The 23,668-nt window shown below is 36.8% G+C and overlaps 1 protein-coding gene across 11 annotated transcripts in view; it reads right to left on the bottom strand.

The window, feature by feature from the left end:
- The window catches only part of DNM1 (dynamin 1), a 1,092,771-nt gene that overhangs the window by 6,550 nt on the left and 1,062,553 nt on the right, over nucleotides 1-23,668 (bottom strand). For 3 of the 11 annotated variants that reach the window (XM_044058868.1, XM_044058869.1, XM_044058870.1), the window contains exon 21: nucleotides 9,068-9,104. The exons of 6 other annotated variants lie outside the window; for them this stretch is intronic. In XM_044058868.1, the coding sequence (XP_043914803.1) occupies nucleotides 9,083-9,104 (22 nt within the window). In that variant the 3' untranslated portion in view covers nucleotides 9,068-9,082. Of the gene's footprint in view, nucleotides 1-9,067; nucleotides 9,105-10,300; nucleotides 10,362-23,668 lie in introns of all 11 variants that reach the window. 2 more of the 11 variants (XM_044058871.1, XM_044058872.1) reach the window with 1 other exon arrangement.

The raw sequence follows: 23,668 nt of genomic DNA, 5'->3' as shown, positions 1-23,668 counted from the left end.
GGCATGAGTCCACATTCAGGACAACAGTACTGACCATTTGATACATTCCTGTTTAAGATGTAATCCAGAAATTTTTTTTCAAGCTTCTTGAAGTAAATCTTGGGTATCCACTTAGGAAGTGGCAGAGAAAAACTATAGGGTGTCTGTAACTAAACCATAATAATCTACCCTTTACGTGTTTGAAGTGTCCATTTCTCTGTTACACACCTTGCATTTCACAGTATTTCACTCTTCATCCCTTATGCTGAATACTCTAAAAAGTGAAACATCATCTAGATATTCCTCATGCTTAAATATTTTGTGTGAGGCATTATCTGTTTAACATGAGATTGTTAGAGGTTAAGTGTTGTGCATTAAATTTTAAAGCAGTAACTTCTCTCAGGCTGAATATCTGGGAACCATTTCTGTAATTGCTTTAGTATCCATGAGTCAGCACAATGGAACACATGCGGGTTGTCAGGCACTCCAAATTGCATCCAAGAATAATACTTAAAGGTAGAGAAATTGAATTGCTGTGTGAGCTACATTTCTTCCAGTTCTGTAGCCATAAACTCAAGGCTAAAAATTAGTGCAAACATTAGGAAATATAATGTGCAGCAATGTCACATTTAAACAGTCATAATCTTAACATAATGCTTGCATATACTTTACTGCTATTAATATTCTTATGCAGATTAGGCATGGACTCTGCAGGGAATATGGCAGTGTAACACTACTTCTGCTATTAATATTTCTACTCCTGTTGGGATAAATTTTGCATAACTGGGCAGCAGTAAACATTGCCATATTCATACTGCAGAAACTTGTCCATATGGTTGTGCTGGCTCAGAAGCGCACTACATGCAGGCCTTAGATGATGCTAAAACAACCCCATTGATGCAAAATGGAAAATGATATGCACAGCTAGTTTAAATCTGGCCTTTGCAGAATAATCATACACCAAAACATGCAATGCACACATAGACTAATTAGCAGAGAGTTGTCACTTGCTCTGGGTAGAACTTGTTCTCTTCTTCTAACTTATGATAAGATCAACAAAAACATGTTTTGACAGATTTCTACTGCCACAGGCTTGGGTTAGTTAACCAATGTTTAGGGGGGGAAAACAGAGGAGAAGAGCAGTTAAAGAAGTCACAGAAAACATCTGGCAATGTGTGTATGAAAAATACTAATTCCCTTTAACTTGCCCCTGCTTCTAAGTATAGAAAATTCAGGATTCAGAAATACAGCACTGCTTCATAAACAAGAAACTTTGTGAAGTCCTTGACAGAAAAAAACATGTCAAACTATCAATCTGGATGACCCAGCACTGTGTTCCTGCACAAGTCATATAAAATGTTTTGTCTTGAGGTACTAACCAGAGAGATGGGTGAAAGGAAGGATGGATGGATAGACAGAAGGACAGATGGATGGATGCATGGGCCAGATGGATACATAGACAAGTGGATGGGGGAGGCAGTCCCATAAAACTAATGCAAGGATGGATGTTCCTAGTAATGGACCCTGGACTTAAACCACAGAAAACATATTTTTGAGATTTTGAATTCAACAAATGTTCTTCCTTAAAAAAAGTTGAAAATCAGTATTGCTGACCTTATATCATAATACTTTTGGTTTTGCAGTAGGCATTATTATGGGGTACTAATGTCACATACAAACATACACAGCTCATAAGCTGCCGTGGTTTTGTTTACCTCTTCAGAGTCCCTTCACCCCAAAATGCTCCCTTTATATTGATCGCTTGCCTTTTAACAAATCAAAAGTTGTCTATACCATAACAGTAGTCTTACCTCTGACCACTCCCACTGCTAGTTTATTCTATCTAAAACCCACCTTCTCTGGTAAAAAAGTCTGCCATTCTCTCTCATAAACCTACTCTCCCAGTCACTAAAGTAATTGTACTTGCATTGTTTCTCTTTCTTGTTAGCTTTTGTATCAGCATAAATGCCATAACTAAATTTGACAGTATAGGACATGTCCAGTCTAAGTTTCCTAGATTTGACGACAGTGAGATAAATGGAAAAACAAAACTTCATTTTCACAAACTGTATACCTACTTAATAAATGTAGTTGAAAGTATTTTTATTGAAGTCTCACAGCCCAGCATGACCACGCATACACACACAAATCCTTTTGACTCCGGGATGGACAATGATTTTTAAGCTGTGGGGTAAAGACCCTCTCATTCATCCTTGGAATCAGTCTATCCTTTGATTCTTTTTCAAATGGTTATGCTATATTTTCATACCAGGTGTAAAATGTGGGTAAAATAGTACTTTCCTACTTTCGTTAATTTTTTTCTGGCTTGTTCATTTTATTTAAGGATTGTTAACTTAGATAACAGATTTGTTAAGCTACTGTCTAGGCCAAAGAATTACTAACAGAAAGTAAATGTTGATTGTAGGCTGTTGGATGCTTACTATACACATAGCGTCATGGTGATGTACAAGGCCGAAGACACAGCCTATTTTTCCACACCTAGACATGCAGTTATCACACAACCAACTGGCACTTTTAAGTGCCTTCATTTTTTGTTTTAGATATGTAAACTAGTTTGTAAGGCACATTATTAGTACATGAAGAAAAAAAAACATTAACGTGGTTTTATAATTAAATAGTGGTGATATGTGAAAGAGTTCCTTTTAAATGTTTGTAATGCAAATTGTAAAAAAGTAGTTGCATGTTAAGTACTTTTCTAAAATATGCATTATAAATATGTGAAAGTAGGTAAATAAATGGCTTTTTTTCTTAACTGTAACAGTATACTAAATAAGAGAATGTATTAATGAATGACTTAATTAATAAGGAAAGGAGTTATTAATATGCCTGTTGCCATTTCAGTCAGCAGGTTCAGACAGATTTTAAAACACACAGTTTGATATTTTCCAGTGGCAGAATATTTGAAACAGTAAGAGTAATGAAATACATGCAACAACTGAATTGCTACTTAATGTGAAACTGAAGCAAGTAATAAATTCAACATATGACTTAGATTCCCTACCTGTTAGGATTGCATGTAGAAATGCTGCATTTAATGTTTTCAGGTTGTGCTTTTAATGTGAGGCAGCTTGCATTGTTGCATTTTTGTGTTTTACCCCTTTTTCATGGAATAACTTTGTCTTTGTTAGAGAGCAGAACTAAGGTACAGGCATAATACTGCATGCTTTAATTGTTTTAACCCATTTAAAATTTAAAATATTTACAAAGACCTGAACTGTTATGGAGTACTTTTTTAAAGTAAAATATTTCATCGCCTCTCTGATTCATGTTTCAGCCTTTTGGAAACAGCCACTGAGATTACTGTGAAGTATTACTAATGAACACAAATATAGCTGGCACAATGTTTACTGTTTTATCTCAGCAACATATTTATACATTAGTGTGGTACTTCATTCTGTAATTGCCTTTGCTGTTTTTTTTTTATTTTACTTTATCTGTTTGAAATAAAGCAATTAAATATGATAGCTGAAACAGAAATATCGTTCTTCATAATTGATGCATTACCCCCCCCCCCCCAAGACAGATACCTAATCCAACACGTTCCCCATTTTTGGAATAGGTCATTACATACAAAGCAAAATACTTCCCTAGTATCCTTCAAAAACAGTCTAGATGACAGGATAGGTAATCTCAAATTTTCATCTGGGATATGTGGGGAAAACCAAATTACTAGGGGCATTTTTAATCTCCCTCTCTCAGTACTGGATGATGTGATCAGCTTCTTGATGCTAAGAACCTACAAATCTAAACAAAATACTGATTATCTTTCTAAGGGAAACTACAAAAGGAAAAAAAGCTATTCTTGGCTTGCTTAGCTATGATGTAGCAAGGCAATGCAAATAGAAAGCAGTCTGACTGAGTGCATAGATGAAAGCTGTTAAAAATCAGAGTGTGAGAATATTATGAGATGTGTATGTGTGCACGTGGTAGTTTAGTGAATGCGGCTGTCTAATGGTGCTATACTTAAGACATTGATTTGTTTCAGAAGTTTTATTAACAGTTAATGACGAAAGGCATCTCATAATTCTTGTAAAGTAATTATCAACTCATGCTTTTAAAGACGCTCCTGTACAGACTGTTTATTTTTAAAAACATTTTATAAATTAATTTCATACAGCTGTAGAAATTATTGGAAGAATTGACAACAGTATCATACTAGTATCCCTCTATCAAAAAGTACGACTTAATACACAACAGAAATGTTGAAGTTACTATGTTTATAGTAATAACTGAACATGAAATGCAAACACAGAACATAAGCACTGCATATATATTGTATAGAAATGATACACTTGGGAATGTATTACAGTGCATACCTGTGAAGAATTTAAAATTGTGCCAGTAAGTTAACAGTGTAGTTACAAAAATGCCTTGTGAAGCAGGTAGCACCACAAAGCAAAACATAAATAAAATACGACAGGACTGTAAAACATAAGGGAATTGAAGCAGGTTGTGAATGTAGCACAGTTAAGCATAACACAGATGTAGCAAGACATTCACTTGTAGGACTATTAAAATAATCATTCTGGTTTGCTAAATCATAAGAATGACTAACAGATAAAAAAGGTGTGTGTGTGTGTGTGTGTATGTGTGTGTGTGTGTGTGTGTGTGTGTGTGTGTGTGTGTATGTGTGTGTGTGTGTGTGTGTGTGTGTGTGTGTGTGTGTGTGTGTGTGTGTGTGTGTGTGTGTGTGTGTGTGTGTGTGTTGTCACCTATTCCAATAAGAAACTGTTTTTGCCTGGCAAAGATCATATAAAATAGTAATTGTCATAGTTCCCTGTATTTTTAGGTAGGTAGTCAGACCTAATCTATTTTATTAAGGTTAGCATATTCCTAAGTTTTAGGTGACCCTGCACCTTCGGACAGTAGCCCTAAAACAGAGCAAGAATGATAATTAGCCTTATTTTATTAGTTTGTCTAGGTAGCATGAGTGCCCTATTAGTTTGTGATAACAAAGAGTAAGACACCGGTTTTGATATAAGTTTGTGAACCAAAGGATGTGGGAGTTCTAGTCTTTGCATTAAGAAAAACACAAGTAAATAGCAAATAGAATTATGATGTTCTCTTTATTGCAGCTGATGTAAGATGAATCTTCAAATCCTATTGGACAGTACTTGCAGACCACTTAGGTTTTTCAAGGAGACTTTCGCTATTGTGGTAAACTAATAGGCATTTTTAAATATATACCTTAATTTAGGGAAAATGATTGAGAACTTCTAGCATCAGAAGAGCATTTTATTAATTTAAATATTGATGTGGCATTCCATGGTGATTAAGAATGCAATCAAAAGAGATCATCTCAGTGTTTTTGGCTGTTGACATATTTTGGACACAGGCACATCCAGAAAGAATCTGTTGGATTCTGTAGCATTTATAATCCTCCACTCATTACTTTTTTCAGTTAGGATTCAGGTGTTTTTCATAAAACTAATTTGAAAGACTGTCTCAGTCCTGTGACACATGAAGACTTGTTCAGTTTGTTTAGTCAAACAACATTATCAAAGTCAGAATATGAAGAAACCATTAGTTTATTTTCAGCTAGGACTAAACTCAGTGGGTCAGAAACTTTTCAAAGTACCTCAGCTGGGCAATGCCCTGTTTTGTTGTATATGACACTGAATCTTGAATGGTCTATTTCATTTATTTTTGATTACTATGAAGCTATGACTATGATTTTTAAACTGTGGATTGGACTCTTATCCATCCAGGTTGATAACATTTTACCTGGACATGCTGGGTCCATTTATTCTTGGGACTATCAGACTATCATTAAGAATAGGACATTTTTCACCAGTGTGGAAAAAGCTTTAATTAGTCCATTTCTTAAAAAATATCTATCATCCTGTCAAGTCATGGGAAATACTGCATTATCTCCAGATTTCCCTGTATTGGTAAGATTACAGAGAAAGTGGCAAAAGTACAGCTTGAATCCTGTTTGCCTTTGATCAGTTCGGCTTCAGGAAATGACATAAAATATTAGTGGCTCCGGTAACAGTAGCATGTGATTCCTATTAGCAAGAGATCAGTGGTGCTCCTCACTTTGAATTTTGTTTTGATCTGTCAGTAGTATTTGATACTGTATATTATGGGATACTGTTGCAAAACCTGCTGTGGATTACGGGATATTGTTGGAACACTTGATATAGATTACGAGATATTGTTGCACCACCTGCAGTCCCACTGTAGTCTGTCATCCATTTTCCTTGACTATTCTGCCACTTTACCAAAACTTGTTCAGGTGGAAACTCGAAGAGCAGAAAACCAAAAATCTACCAGTAAGGTGACCAAACAGCTAGGAAACAATTTAAAGAAAAGGCAATCCAGACGTAGTCTAGTAAATGAAATATGTCACAGCTTTTCACTAACTTGTTGGCCAGGCAAAATTTGCATGACAGACCGAGGATAGGAATTGGAATAAGCAGACAATAAGGGAACCCCACCACAAGTGCAGGATTTCTGTAGGCATAAAATAAATTTAAGGTCAGGACAAGTTCAGTCAGCAGAAATTAATTTCGGTGGCTGAGCCACTTGACTAGTAAGCTTGTTGCTGCATTGGTACAAAGCCAGCTTTCAAAACCTTGAATAGTTTCTTCCAAATTCCTCTAAACATATTTATATTGATGACATAATGAACCTCAGGCTGAAAAAAAAGGTGGAAGTGCCATTTGGTCTTCTGACAGATATGATACATATCTTGGGCTAACATTACTTGTGCAATACAATCCATCTGCTTGGGTTTTTGTACTAAGTATCCCCTTTCCCTTCATACCTCTCAACTGTCCACATTTTTGCAGAATGTCCAGATTTTTGCTTCTTATTTTTGGTCTGCTCCTCAAAAAAATTGTGGTTTTCTGCCAAATCAGTGAGAATTGCATTCACTAAATGACCACAAACATTCCAGTTTCAGATTTCATCTCCTTCTGAAAATGCACAGTAACACAAAACATTTTCTTCGAGCAACTTCCTAAGTTTCAAAGAGCAATATTTTAAATTTGTCCCTATTTTTGGGCCTTTGTCCCTCCCATTAATTTTGTCTTTGTCCTGATTTCTTGTGCTAAGAAGTTGAGAGGCATGCCTCTCAACTTCTTAGCACAAGAAATCTGGACAAAACCTCACTTAATGGGGGACAAAGGCTCAAAAAAGGGACATATATTAAATATTGCTCTTATAAATCTGCTAAAATAACAGGACTTTTGTTAGCATGTATTTTCTGAAGGATATGAAGTCTTAAACTCAAATGTTTGGCATTATTTAGTGATGTCAATCCTCAGATCTTCCCAGTGATTTGCCAGAAAAAAAAAATAAAATTTTATGAGGCATAGACAAAAATATTAGGTGAAAATCTGGACATTCTGTGAAAACCTGGACAGTCGAGAGAGATTTCCTGCATCAGTTAATATCCTGACAAAGGGCTCCTGTTAGCTGAAAAGCTTGACTAGCTATGTTTGAAAACTGAGAGCCATGCTTTTTACTTTTTATTCAATACGTTTTTTGTCAAATGGATATCACTGAGTGTTTTGCATTGCTGATTGCCATGTCTCATTGAAAACTATCCACTTAATAGTAAGATTACATAATGGGGGGATTTTTTTTATTATTCCCACTGTGGTATGATCTCTGAGTTAATATATTTAGATATACAAGGGAGGTAGCATGACAATGACTGATTCTTTTTGGTGGAACTAACTAAAAGGTAATGTTGAATTATAGATCTGTAAAAACTATGTTAGTCCGCCTATGTTGGTATCACCTTACTTCTGAGTTCTAGTGTTTTGGGGCTAACTGGTGAAAGCTTATCAACAACATGATATGGTACCTACAGTTTGATAACAACTGCCTCACACTCTTTCCTTCCACCAGTTAGGACATTCCAACATATTCATATGGGGAAAATGACCTTCTGAGCAATAGTGAGGCATTCCAGCATAAGCTACCATAAAATGATGGTTGGCCAGTGATCAGTGACTCAGAAGCCATAAGTCACATTTTGACATGAGACTATGTTCATTGCATTTCTTAGTGTGAACCAGATCTGGTATGGGAAGCTAGATTTCTCAGTTTGTCAAATTACCAGATTTATGACCATTTCATTTACTTTAGATGACTAGTTTCCTGAGCAAAGCATTTCCAGGACACATTCTTTATTTTTAATTTCCTTGTACAGACTGCGTGTATATAAAATATTTGCAAACCTCACTTTATCAAAACAGATATGCAAATTTTCTTAAATACTTCAACAGTGCTTATGAATGCAAAATGATGTAAAGGTCTGTAATACTGTTCTAAGGCCAACATGTCAGACTCCATTAGCTAATGACATCTTTCAATATTACTAAGGTTTATCAGTATAGTACAACTAGAAGATCTAGTTTTGTTTTGAACTATTTAGCTTAGGAACTAGCCTCTGATGTTTTTATCCTGGGAACTTGTAGCAAATAAGCTGGAAAGTATAAAACGAAATTTACACACCAGATGCATATGGTGTTCAATCAGAAAAAAAACTTGGCAAAACAGAAATGTACATAAAGATAAATATTTTGTAGTAATTTTGTCTTTTAAATGCCTTCATCCATCCTTTTTAACTACTGTTTTCCTAAATCATTACCAGTGTCTCCTCTGACCCTCTATCCCCACAGCTTATGATAACGTCTGCTAAGCTTAGGAAAATAAATTCTTTCCTGAGTTCATCTCTCTCCTTCTACTAAATACATCTAGTACATTCCTGGAAGACACAGGATTAATCTAGAAGACAGAAACACTTTGTTCAGTCTGATATCACTCAGCAAAATACGTATTTAGTTAATGAAGTATACAATTGCTTTTTTCCATATTATGCTTGAGGAAATAGATAAAATCACAAGGCCATTTCCATCTTCAGCATCCTCCAACTTGTTGAATTCACCGTATTTCTTTTGCCTTTTCTTTACCCACATACCTCATTCTCTCACTCAACAAATGTTATAAAGCCTTTAAAGGGAGATAGAAGAGGACTGCTACAAGGAATGATGGGGATATGGGGCATGCGTTACAGGATGAGGTCACTCATGTGAGAAAGAGCAGAACATACCATTAGCGTTAGTCCTCATGGGTCACTGATTGTAATTCTGAAAGATAATATGAAAACAATATGGCACTTTAAGCTACAAGACACACTTTCTCACTTCTTACATTAAACAATTAAAGGGGCAATGTCATACTCACTCTTAACCAAAGTAGAGGACCATCCTGTCTCTATATCAAGCAGCTATAGCAACAGCAATTTGACTGCTGCATGATGTGTTTGGCTAGAAAATAAACTGTGGTTTCTTTTCCCCCACAAATTAAAAGTAATACACAGTAGTGCGCCACATATTATAAAGTAAGAGACAAAAATTCAGGACTGAATAATCACATGTAGCTAAATATGTAGCTGTAAAGGAATAATATACAAAGATTAAAGACAAATACAAAATATTAATATTAATAATAGATTACTCAAGTGCTGCATACAGATATTTCCAAAACAGAGGTGGATATAGTGGGGTCCTCTGGTTTTTGGTTGATGTTGGTGACAGTGCCCCTTTAGGATTTAACCTCTTCCTTAGATAAAAAAAGCATACTGTAAAACACATTTTTTATCTGTAGAAGTTCAAAGATTTAAAATGGACACTATTAATAATTAGATCTATCAAGCCAAGATTTAGTTAAGTAATTAAATAACTATTTCCGTTAATATATAATAGAAAAAAAGATGGAAGGAAAAAAAAAAAGAGTATCTTAAGTGCCAACAAAGGAAAGAAGAGCTGTAAGTGAAAAGGAAATGCACTGCTGGCAGCAGGAACCTGTCCCCTAAGCAGATTGTGTATGAACATTTAAAGTAGCTATGTGACTATAGTCTGATCATACAGCGAGCCAATTCCACCAATAAAAATTGAAATAACCACCAATGGAAGCTTCAGGAACAAGAACTAATCACCAGGACCAGTCCAGAATGGAGGACTATGTATGGATCATCTCTGTAGTTTACAAAAAAGGATGTCTTCAGGAGATTAGGCATAACAAGTACTGAGCTTCAAATAATGTGATGTAACAGTGAAATTATCTGCAAATAAACATCCCCTCTGCAAGTATGTCTATGTGGCTGTATGTGCATCAGTGTGTACATATATGTGTGTATGCATCCAGAAATACACATGCGCACACACACATACATGCACGAACGTATCTGTGGGTACACGTATATATTTTCCATATTTATTTACATGCTGATTTTTGACTCCTGTGTTTGCATGACTGTCTACATACAAGTGTCATCACCTACCTCCCTTTGTGTTCATCCGGGATATATGCAGATCTCAGTAACTTACTTTGATTGTGGCTGCCTGTTTGTGTAAAAACACACATAAATGAATATAATCTAAGATTGTCTACCTGTTTGTGGCTCTTGGCTGAAAGATGGTAAAGACAGTATACTGTGAACAACTTTACAATGGCAAGAATAATGCCAGAAACTGGCCATATTACACATTTAAAAACTATATTCATTTACAAGCTCTGTCTCATGTTTGGTTTCCTTCAAAAAATATAAACAAGATTTTTTTTTCTTTCCCTTACTCTGCATTTCTGAAACAATACCATGTCTGCAAGAGCTTTGATTTATGTGGGTTTAGCATTTTGCAAGCAAACTTTATTTAAAAACAAGCACCTTATTCTCAACACATCCTGCCTGCAGAACAGAACCCCTGTAGTTTGAAATTTACTGCTGATGTTGAGCCATACCAGACTGCATAGTGGTAATGGTAACGGGGCATCTTCATTTGATAATGCTAGGATGAATGACTATGGGGAGGTGCAAGCCATTTTATGTGCATTGTTGAAAGACCTGGATATCTGAACCTCTGAGGTAACATTGTTCTGTAGGATACATTTTGTTTTATCACATAACTTTTTTTCTATTGTAAAAGTAATCAATCTACACCGTACTATGTGCTTTAATCAAAAGAATATTAAAATCTTAAAGTTGGAAAAAAAATATTTCAGCAATGATTGTAGGAAAAAGAACACAAAGCCATCTAGTATCCTTACAATTCCTTAATCAGTCCTGCTATCTATATTCCCCCTAAAGTGTTAATCCTCCCTTTACTGTTGTTATTCCAGGCTCACCTTCTGTTTTCCCAGCTAAGTAATCATGGAACTCTTCACCTTCCAGAGCTGCTCAAAACTAATAGTGACTTCGGTCCTCAATACCATACCTATATATTATCCTGTACCTCTATCTTTTTCACTTTGATGCATTACTTCAGTACTACTTTAAGGGTAGTACTTCCTGTTACTTCTTAGTCATGCTCCTGTATCCATCACAATGCTTCAATTATCATAACTGTTTTCTAAGTTTTTCTTTCATCTTCTTGGTGGACTGTTTTGTACTTTGTCCCCTTTCTGGGCCCTAGGTAGCATATTCCATTCTCTATGATAAGGTCTTCATAAGACTTGCATTTCTGACCCTGGATTACTTTGCAGCCATTCACTGTAGGAAGTATAGGTATTTAAAGTAATAATCTCAAAATACTTTATGCTACTTGAAGTATGATTTCATTAAAGTCTGACAATGGATAGTACAGCTTCAATTTGCTCCATAATCAGTACTTCTAAATATTTACTCCAGCATCCTATAGGCTAACTCCTCACCTTGTACATTAACTCTGAACTTGTCTGCTAAACAATCAGGGACAAAGCCAAAAATAATGGGAGGACAAAGGCACAATGTCAAGGGCAATTCTTAAATATTGTTCTAATTCAATTAAAAAACAGATAAAAAGTTAACAGGTTTGGCATCAACATGCAGTTTTTGAGCAATAAAGAAGTATGAAACTCTAGTGTCTGGAATTATTGACAAATTGTAATCCTCATGGATTTACCAGAAAATAAAATATATTATGAGACATGGTGAAAATATGAGCAAAAATCAGGAACAACATTGTGTTAGTCAAGAGGAGAAGGTTAACACCCACACTACACTTCAAGCAACACATAGCCCTTCTAAACTCACACCACCAACACCCACACATAGCAACACTAAATCCACATATGTGGAGGCCCTTAACTGTAACCTGCCCAAGCAACAAGGACCTCCGAAGCTGAAACACAAACAAACACCAATCACAACCAAAGTGTCACATAGCTCATAACACCAGTGTGCCACCCAGCAACAGCCCCTAAGGCAAGACAATGTACCTATCGCTTTAGTCATAGGTGACTCTATAGTCAGGCACACTTATGTCCCACTCACCAGGCTGAACAAGGAGAAAATCACAGTGAGCTGCCTGTTGGGTGCCAGGATCCACCACATAACTCATGCACTCAAGTCACTCCACAACAAGTACAAATATGACTCTGTCATTGTCCATGTTGGAGTGAATGACTTGAAACATACCTCCCTGGACTACATGAAAAGAGACATGGAAGAGCTATTGGATCATGTGGCCCAAGCAGGTATGACCCTAGCCCTGAGTAGCATCCTGCCTTCGCCCAGAATGATACCACAATATAAGGACAAAATGATTGACTTCAACAATTGGCTAAGCTTCTGGTGTCATTCAAAGGGGATCCAGTATCTGTCTGCCTGGAATGACATGATCGGCAAACCATGATGCTTTGCCAGAGATGGTCTGCACCTGTCGCCCCTGGGATTCAGGTTACTGGCTAAGGCTCTTGCCACCCTTATAGTGCCTTTTTTAGGAAAAGTTCAAAGAACAAAACCACCACCATAACAGGTACAAGCATGCAAAATCTGAAGGTAATGCTACTTAATTCAATGCTAGAAGTCTGAACCTCAAAATGCACTCTCTCGAGGCACTCCTAAAAATGGAGAACATCGATATCTGTGCAGTAATTGAGACCTGGTTCAAGGCTCCAGAGAGCACCCCTGCAATACCAAGTTACAACTCTTACCACACTTTTCAGCCACCAAACCAGGATCGAAACACTAAAGGTGGAGGAGTGTCCATATTCACCAAGGATATTCACACCACCAGGTTAGTTGCCCAATACAATGCATCTGAAATTCTCCAGGTGCAACTAACACTAGGTAAGACTGCAATCCAAATTGTAGCTTGCTATAGATCCCCGACTATGCCCCAAAATTCTCACTACACCTTTCTAAACATACTGGAAAATATTAATATACAACCAAACACCCTAATACTGGGTGATTTCAACTACCCTGCCATTAACTGGGAAAACTACTCGTGTACCAACACATTTGCCCAATGGTTCTTGGAATTCATAAATTCCAATGCCCTGGATCAACTAATCCATTGTCCCACTAGGGGCTCCAATATTCTAGACCTGGACATTACCAACATGGTAAATCAATGCTCCACACCTATGGTCATCCCCTCGTTGGTCAGGTCAGACCATAAGCTAATCACCCTTAACATCCACATCCCACCCCACCCCCCAGTTAGGAAACCCCCATAAAAAACTTCTCCAAAGCCAACTTCATGCTACTCAAGCCAGACGTTACAAACTCCATGACACCCATGCAGATGGGAACTGAAAGTTCGACTGCTGAGTCCTACACTAAGGGACTGTATGAGCACATCCACTCATGCATGAATCGTGCCATCCCAAATAGAACCAAGATGCTCTCCTCCAAAAAAAGGAAGCCAGTCTGGTGGTCCCCTGCCATAAACAAACTTTACAACAAAAGGAAGAAACTGTTGCAGAAAAGAGAAAAATCCCAGGATGCAAAAAACTCCCTTACCAGCCTCAGTAAGAAGCTGAGATCCCTCATAAAATCCTCCAAAGCTAGTTATGAAAATAAAATTGCCAAAGATTCCAAAGACAGCCACAAGGAATTCTATAGCTATGTCAAGAATCTAAATGGCAGTGCTCAGATCTGCTCTGAGCTACAACAGAATGGCATTAAATATACTGATCCCAAGGATATTGCTAGTATCCTGGCAGATCGATTCAGTGCCATCTTCACCCTCCTCTCACACCCTAAATGGCTCATCTCAATACCGGAAGATTGCCAAATTCTGGTAATAACGGCCACACAGGTAAAAAACGCACTCTCCAAAGCTAAGAATACAGCATCCATGGGACCAGATGACATCGCAGACTGCACTACATGAACTACAAAATGAACTGGCACCTCACCTAAGTGTCATGTTTAATCATACCCTCACCTCAGGCTTCGTGCCCACTGAGTGGCGCACAGCTACACTTGTTCCACTTCAAAAGGGGGGATCCAACTTGGATCCCGGGAACTACCACCCCATCAGTCTGACGAGCCTGATCTGCAAGGCCATGGAATGTATTATCATGGAACTTATAAACAAAGACATTGGCAACCTTAAAACACTGGACCCCATCCAGTTTGGGTTTGTGAAGGGCCGATCCTGTCTCCTGAACCTGATTGACTTCTTTGAATCAGTCTCCAGAGCCGTGGACGAGAGTAAGGCAGTCCACGCAGCCTATCTGGACCTTGCCAAGGCCTTTGACACCATCCCCCACTCTGGAATCATAGATAAACTTACTAAGCTGGGCATTAATTCCTACATCACTCGATGGGTTGCCAACTGGCTTAATGACAGAACCCATACTGTAAAAGTAGCTGACTCCAAATCCAGCTCCAGACAAGTGACAAGTGGAGTACCTCAGGGTTCAGTCCTGGGACCTCTCTTGTTTGGCATCTACTTCTCTGAAGTACAGGCCAACACTAAGGGACTCTGGCTAACAAAGTTCGCAGATGACTGCAAACTGGGAGCCATTATTGAATCCCCAAATGATGTGGAAACTCCACAAAAGGACCTTATAGAAACAGATGCTTGGTGCCAGAGCCATGGGCTCAAGCTCAATGTCAAGAAATGTATAGTTATCCCCTTTGGGAAAAAACATGTACCCGTGAATTACCACATAGGTGGCAGTACACTAAACACCAAAAGTGTGACAAGAGACTTAGGGACATAGGTGGACAGTGGTCTCATTTTCAATAACCACATTGCCACAACAGTCAGGAAATCCTTCTATGTGGCACACCTCATCACTAAGGGCTTTTCATCAAGAAAAAAGGAGGTCATTATCCCACTGTACTTGTCCCTCATTAGACCCATTATAGAATACAATGCCCCATTTGGTATGTACCTCTCAAGACATCTGCAACAACTGGAAAGGCTGCAGAAATACCTCACTAAAAGAATCACAGGCCTAAAGCAGATGCCCTATGCTGACCAGCTATACTCTGTCGCATATTGTCAACTCTGAGGCGATCTCTGCTTAACATACAAGGCCATGTCAAACCCAGAGCTGTTGGACATGCTACACTTAAAGAAATCCCAATCCCTCAGAGCCACACACTCCAGGGATCTAAACCTTGTCATCACAATAAACATAACATGCTGGAGGGATAGGTTCTTGACCCAGAGACTCCCCAGACTCTAGAATAGACTGCCCATATTTGTCAAGCAGATCACCTCTTTGGCCCTCTTCAAAAGGAACCTTGATGATTGGATGGGAGAAAGGAAATTCACCCTAGGGATCACGTCAGTCGCCCTGCTAGACAGGGGTCCAGGAAAGTAAATAGTGCGGGAAGAAATAGCCAGGGAATTGTTATGGCTAGGCTTGTATAGGCCCTATGGCCGATAGCCTAGTACCAACCTATGAACCTATTTTGAACAGTCAGGGACAGCTGAGAGGTATGTTATGTGCTCCAGCATCTTCTATCCCTTCTTTAATTGCTTATTTTGTATTTTTCCTTTATACTTATCTATGTATCTTCACAGTCTATCCCTTCACTCTTTTTAATTTCTCCAAATTGTTTGGGTTTCTAATACAATGACAGGAATGAACCCCATTCCTAAGTCAAAGTCTGATTAAAGTTCATGAAATTAGTATTGTTTCAGAATTCTTTTTTTACAAGACCAGTTGCTCCTACTACTATTGGAAGAGTCTGTGTAACCTTCTTCCACATTTCCTTCCTTTCTGCCTGCAAATCCTGGTATTTTATGATGTGTCTCTCTGTACGTAAGACACTGTAGTCACTGGGTGTAGCAGTTTCAATAATCAATGCTACTTTTGCCTATTTTTCATGGACTACTTTACCTGGTTTTCTTGTATCTATTTTTGAACTGTTGGTAATGGGTGATCCCATTTGATATAAACTTAATAATTTTCCATTTTCTATGATGCTTTGTGGCTCATATTTCTAGTGTTTTTCAGCTGCCTCAGTATTATAATGTTTTCACAATCCCCAGTGCAACAGTCTTGCCACATTATTATGCCTTTCAGTATACAGTCCTGCTGCCATTAGTGTGTCACAACCAGCAACAAGGTGTGCAACTGTTTCCAATTCTGTTTTACAAAACCAACATCTGTCTGTGTCTCCCACATATTCAATGGACTTTGTAAACCAATAAGTACATAGTCTACTCTCTTGGGCCACCAGTATTAACCTTTTAGCTTTTGATTTGAATTCATCTCTCCTTAATCATTCCTGCATCTGATCCTGATCAACATGAGGTTCTTCCAAGAGTTTTCTATACTTGCAACTATATTTATGCATTTTCCACATTTCTTGACTTCTCATCTGATCCTTCACCTTATAGTCCTTTTATTTTTTTGGCACATTCAGTTGCTGCCTGATTTTTATTTACTTCTGGTTTGATTTCCATTCCTGCTTGACACCGATATGCTTCTGCTAAACTAAGCAAGGAAGTCATCTTTGACTTATTCTCCTCATGTTTTAAAACTTTCACTATGTTTGGGTTTTGTGAGGTCGGCAGATATGTATGCTGTCCCACTATTGCAGATCTGTGCATATAATCAGTTTTGATGAAGCCCATACCTCCTTTAGAACTGGGAATATACAGTCATGGTATGCACTGAATTTTATAAATCATTTGATGAGCATGAAGCATCCTTCTTGTTTTCTTGTCTAAACTATACAACACCTTTTGGGGCCAGTCAATCACTCCAAAACTGTAAGTTAGGACAGGAAGAGCAAATTGGTTTATAGCTTAGACTTTATTCCCGGATGTCAGTGCTGTTTTTAGTATTAATTTAAGTCCATACTAAGTTTTATTCGCATTTGTTCATGTTTTATTGCTGATCCTTCATTAATTCCCAAATATTTATACACTCCCTCTCGATCAAGTTCTTTTATATCAGTTCTTGTCCCAAACTGATGTTTTCTTGATGCTGCTTTAAAGGTTGCTTTTCCACATCTATCAAGACCAAATGACATTCTTACATCATCTGGAAAAGTTTTGACTACTTGTAGTTGTGCTTTCATTTCCTCATCTGATGAGGTATAGGGTTTTAAATCAACGACAAAGATAAGATGAGAAGTCTTTACAGTTTTTTGCTTTCTGGGAGCCAAATTATAGCCATGACCTAATCTGTTAAGCAGACATTTTAATGGAGTAAGGGCAATTCAAAAGAGCAATGATGACAGAGAGTCAATATCCCCCTTTGGATTTTTATCCCAGGAATAATAATTTTCCCTTTATCATAGCTGAACTACAAAGTGGTTTGCCACTGTTTCATGGTCACTGTGATGTAGTTTATCAGTGTAGGGTGTATCTTATACATTTTTAAGCACTCTTTTATTCATGAATGTAGGATACTGTCAAATGCTTTTTTGCAGTCAATCCATGCTAGACTTAGATTCTTCCCCTTTTTACAGTTCACCACTATGACTTTATTTAACATCAAATGATCATTTGTTCCATATGACTTTATTGCCCTTTTGTTCTATTGCATAATTGAGTTTTCTTCTAAATGAGTATAAACTTTGTTGGCATCAATTCCAGTGTACAGTTTATACGTCATTGAAAGGCAAGTTATTGGTCTATAATTTTTAGGGTAGCTTACAGGTTCACTTTTAAGTAGGAGCATTGTTTTTCCTGTTGTTAGCCAGGTTGGTGTCCATTCGGGGTGGGCATATAAAACGTTCTTACTCATGGCTAAATCTTCATGCAAAGATGCTAATACCTTTAACTAGAAGTTAGGTACTGCATCTGGGTCTGGGGTTTTCCAATTAGAGGCTTTTCTTAACTTTGTTTCAGTCTCTCTGGCTGTTACTTCATTCCATTTTATATCCTACACATTTGAAGTTCTTATTCTTTCTTTTACTTCTGTCCATTTAGCATCTTTGTTATGTTCCACAGGATCTTGATAAATACTTCTCCAAAATGTATCTATTTCTTCTTTTTTTGGTGGTCTTTCAATTCCTTTTACCTTGTTTCCTAGTTCTCTACAAAACTTTTTTTGGGTCATCAATAAATTGCTTATTTTGTACTTTTCCTTTATATTTATCTGTGTATCTTCTAAGTTTTTCTGCCTTTGCTGATATTTTTAGTTTATTATTTGCAACAGTGCATGATAGATCCTGGTCTGTTCTAATACTGTGCATTGCTTTTATCATGTCTATCTTTCTATTTTTGTTGATCTGTTCCTTCTTCCATACTCTTCTAACAGTGACACTTCTTGTCTTAATTGCTTTATAGTTTTTCTTTTCGATACTTCCAGGATGGTATTCGATTTCTCCCCTTCCTTTCCTATACTACCCTGTGTTCTTGTGGTAGTATTTTATCTGCTATTAATTTAGCTGCAGAGTAATATATCCTGTTTACTTCTATTATATCGGATGGATCTCTATGGCCAGTCCTAATTACTGTGTTCATTTTTTTTATCAAGCTTCTACCCATTGGGCCTTTATTGACCTTCTGCAGTCTATTTCTTTCATTGACCTTAATATGTATGTCTGTCTCTATTAAATCAAGCAACTCTTCTCTTAGCTCATTTTCTTCTAAACTGAGGGCACATTTTTTGTTCTCCATTCCCTGCAGGCAATCTATAGAACGTTCTATAGCATCTTCCTGTGGCACATTCTCTTCAGTTTCATCCTGTGTCATCTATTCCTCTGTCATATGGGAACTTACTGACCTATCACTCCTCAAAATTAACTGTGTCAGAGTTGCCACAGTTTCCTGTTCCTTCCCTTGCTGTCCAGCTTCAAGTGAATGTTAATACTGATTTCCTGTGAAAGCCTCCAAAATATCTTCATATGGCAACTAACCTGCTGCTTCCCATTCCACTGGTTTCTCCTTAATTTGGATGTCCATTGCTCTATCCTGCTGTGGTGTTTTTTGAGTTAGATTTTTTTACACTGAATCCTTCACTTCGCAGGTACTCCACAACCTCAGCTTCTATTTCTTTAACTTCTCCATTACAAATCTTCTTTTTTACTTTTCCTCTTTGTATTCTTATTTTTTGTATTGTAGAGTTTTCCATGTTCATATTCCTTTGCCTGTATTTCTCTTCAAAAAAATCTTTGGTGCTGCTCTTTTTTGTATTTATTAGTTTTGCTTTCTCCTTTGCATACATATTACACTATATTAAATCTCTTTTTCTTTCCCATGTCCATATTTCTTCTTCAGATGTCTCCTGATCTTCCTGTTTTTCCTTACTTTGAGGACTTGTTCCATCATGCTGTGATGCAACCTGTGTTAGACCTTCTACACCAAATCCTTCATTTCACAGGCCCTCCATAACTTCAACTTCTACTTTTTTAACGTCTACTTTACTAATCCTCTTTTCTACATTCTCTCTTTGTGACATTACTTTTTTATTGTGTAATATTCCATATTTGGATGCCTTTGCCTGCATTTCTTTTTTATACTTTTCAAAAATCTCTAGGTTTTGTTGTTTATATTTTCGCACTTCCTCTGATGCTTCTTTTTCCAAACAGATCAAAGTTTCTTGGTCTATATAATGTTTTTCACAAATATGACGTATTAATGAACACAAATTTTTATTTGAAGCTTCTTACAGTTTTTTCTTGTGGAAGAATTTTCCTTTCCTCTAATTTCCCTCTCAATCTTTTTGTATATCTTGTGTCTGGAAATTCTGGGCTCTTTGCATAACAGTAGCAATTCATAATTTTTTTCTTATCCTCAGTAGTCCACTCTGTCATCTCTGTGACTCTTCTTTGGCCTATCGATTTTTGTAGTCTGCTACATCTACAACCGGGGGGCCACCCTCCCCCTTGGCCTGGCCTGGCCCCATTATAGGAATGTTTCCATATTTTGAGGATTCTACACTGTCATTTTTTCCAGTCCTGGCACCAGTGTGCCTACCAGGATTGGGCACTTTTTTATCCTGAGTCTTGTGTACCCAGTTATCTTTTTTAATTTTTGACCTACTTCTCTGCATAATATATGCTATATAAAATACAGTCTATATATCAGTGTCGTCTTGGTGAGGTTTTATGAAAAACAGGGTCCACCTTCTGAAGGTACTCACCAAGACTTGAGGATGAATTCAATTTCAGCAATACTACTCTCCTTTGCTTGCTGACTTATCAGCTCTCCATTTGGACCTCTTCTTTAATTTCTCCAAGTCTTTTGGGCTTCTAATGCCATGATGGGAATGGACCCCATTCCTAAGTCAAAATATGATTAAAGCTCATGAAATTAGTATTGTTTCAGTCTTTGATGTCAGCCAGAAGTTCTCTTCGCAGCACCTGCAATGTGCCCAGTAATGACTCTTTTTGCAATTTGTGGTTTCCATGGAGGTCACCTCTCAGTATGAATACATTGGTTATAATTCTAAATTGTATCTTGCCCTTCCATTCTGTTACAGATTCCTTATTCCTCGGATGGTGAATTCAGGCAGTGAACTATAAGAACTCCACCCATAATCCACTCTTGGTAGGATCTATTAAGTGGGAGGAATACATATGGATTCTTTCTTTAGTAGTCTTTGTGAACACAGAATACCTTGTGATCTCCCACGCAGTCATTTCTGATAATCTCAGTTCTTTATATTTATTTTAGATAATTGATTACTTCTCTTATTATGTACTTTTCCACAAATATTAATGTACAAGTCAACAACTCAGAACTGTTGATGTCAAAGTAGAATAAATATACTTTAAACCAAAACCACCCACATACAAAATCAGATTCCTTTAGACATCTGTTATGAACATCTGATGTTTTGTGTTATCTTGGATACTAATTTTCAGATATTCAGTTAGATTATTTTTAATCAGTGACTACTTCAGGTTCCAATCAACAATAACACAAATAATTATGAAACAGCCTACTTTTCATATTTCCACTCCTTCAAAGTAAAACAGATTCCTCACCACCACACAAGGAAGAGGCAGAGGGTGAGATTTTAGCAAGAAGCTGGAAGAAAAGTAACTGACAGCTACATTTCATCAGCAGGCAGGGAATCTTCGTTTATGAATGATAACAGAGATGGAAGGAACAAGTTTCCAGGACTTCCTGAACCAACCAACCCAGGCTATATGGCCAAGAATTTTCGTGAACCAGTGAGGAATTATGGTAAAAAGAGGTCCAGAAACTATGAACATGGACAGGACAGTTATGGGGAATATAACCCCAACTTTTTTGCACAAGATACAAATGCAATTAGCGAAAACAATGTGGACAGTGAAGATGATCTAAGTGAAATGAGTTTTCATTCATGTGTTTCTGATTTAGAAACTGATGCTTATTGTAAGTTAAACACTGAAAGTGTGACATACGAAAGTGATTTGATTCCTGTGTGTAGGGATGAAAATATACATCAATCTTCTTCTGCTTTACAATTTTCAATAGATAAAGAGCTTGAAAAAGTGAATAAAAACAAGAAAAAAGTTAAATATAATTTAAGTAGAGAAGAATGGAAAAGTTTATTAAAGTTAAGTGAAAACAGGGAATTGGTGTTTAAACCATCAGATAAAGGGGGTAAATTAGTGGTGCTTCATTATAATCAGTATCTGAATATGTGTTATGCTCATTTAAAGAATGTTGAAGTTTATGCCTTGGTGGAGCTGGGATGTTATCAAGAAGTAGTAATTAGATACAAAGAACTGCTAATGAAGGGGTTAAGACTAAATTATTTCTCACAAGAGGATGTATATAAAACATTTGCAGTTAAAAATAACACTATGGCATACTTCTTTTGTGTCCCTAAAATACACAAAAGTTTAGTGGATCCACCAGGACATCCCATAGTCTCTGCATGCAGTTATTTTACACATAACTTAGCTCTTTTTTTACATTCCTACTTGAAAGAAGAAGCAGAGAATCTAAGGTCTTATAAAAAAGATTCCTTTGATTTTTAAGTAAAATCAGGAATGTAAAGTGGAAGAAGGACATGTTTTTCATTGTTATAGATGCTACCAGTTTATATACAAATATTGAACATGTACATGGTTTAGAAGCAATAGTATTTTTTATAAGGATTTGCCTAAAGCACATTTTATTATTGAACTAATACATTTTTGTTTAAATAATAACATCTTTGAGCTCAATGGGGAACTTTATAGGCAGCTTCATGGAACAGCCATGAGGGCAGGTTTTGCCCCCATGTATGCAAATCTTGTCATGGGAATGTTTGAAAATAAATATGTATATAGTAATGAATTTTTAAGGAAATATGTCGTAAGTTATTACAGATTTATAGATGATTTAATATTCATTTGTGAAGGGGGTGGGAAGAAGTGAATGCATTTGTGCAAAAGATTCAGATAAATCCCTATAACATCAAGTTTGATGGAAAACAGATAGGTGTTAAAGTAAACTTTCTTGATATAACTTTGCAAGGTATTAATGATGGTAGAATACAAACAAGTTTACATAGAAAATTTGAAGGGAGTGGTCATATACTGCATGGGGAAAGCTGTCACCCCCCCCCCCAACCACAGTATTAAATCTATCCCCTATGGGGAATTTCTTAGAATAAAAACAATATCTAGTGATAAAAAAGTGTGCAAGAAAGAAACAGAAAAAAATGCACACGTGTTTGTAACTAGAGGTTACAAGGAAACATTGGTGGAAGAAAATAGGAGGGCAGTACAACAAAATAATACTAAAAGCAGGTTTAGCATGCAAGGCAGAGTGCATCAACAGGATAAACAAATATTATATTATGTGACCAAATATACAGTGTTTACAGAAGTTTTAATAAATTTGGTAAAATGAATGAAAAAGCCAAGTAAAAACTGAAAATTTGGTAAAATATCATTGGGGTATTTTAGAAAAAAATAAATTCCTTACTATAACAGCAAATGAGTAACTCATATTTTCTTATTCGAAAGGTAGAAGTATAAGAGATTTCTTGGTGCATGGCAAGTTTCAGCTGCCTGTAAGTCATATGAGTTTGGGGGTAGGTGCAACAGGTACTTTCCCTTGTGGAAAGTGCAGTTGTTGCCAGTATGTAGTAAAAAGTTTTGATAAAATTAATGAAAAGTATTTTACATGTAAAGGGGGATTTTCCTGTGATAGTAGTGGAATAGTTTATGGTTTGAAATGTCCCTGTGCTAAGTTATACATGGGGAAAGTAAAAGAAGTTTCAAACAAAGGTTGAAGGAGCATGTTGGGGATGTTAAGAATGCAAAGAAGAAAGTCTTGTTGCATTACATTTTAAAGAATGTCACAGTGGAAATATACAAGGCTTACAAGCTACAATTTTGTGGCAAGTACAACAAATGTATGACTTTGATATTAAAGGACAACTTTGGAAGTTAGAATCTACTTTAATTCTGAAGTTTAACACTTTAATTCCGTATGGAATGAATCAAGAATGTCATTGGAAATGTTTTCTTTAATTTAAGTCTATGATTGGTTAATTGTTTGTAATCATGCTGTTTAAAGATAGGATATATGAA

This window comes from Protopterus annectens, chromosome 16.part0, assembly GCF_019279795.1.
Source record: "Protopterus annectens isolate FY-2018-M chromosome 16.part0, PAN1.0, whole genome shotgun sequence".
In the NCBI taxonomy this organism is placed as follows: Eukaryota; Metazoa; Chordata; order Ceratodontiformes; family Protopteridae; genus Protopterus; species Protopterus annectens.
Note: the sequence above shows the minus strand (reverse complement) of the source record. Positions and strands in the feature narration are given on the sequence as shown.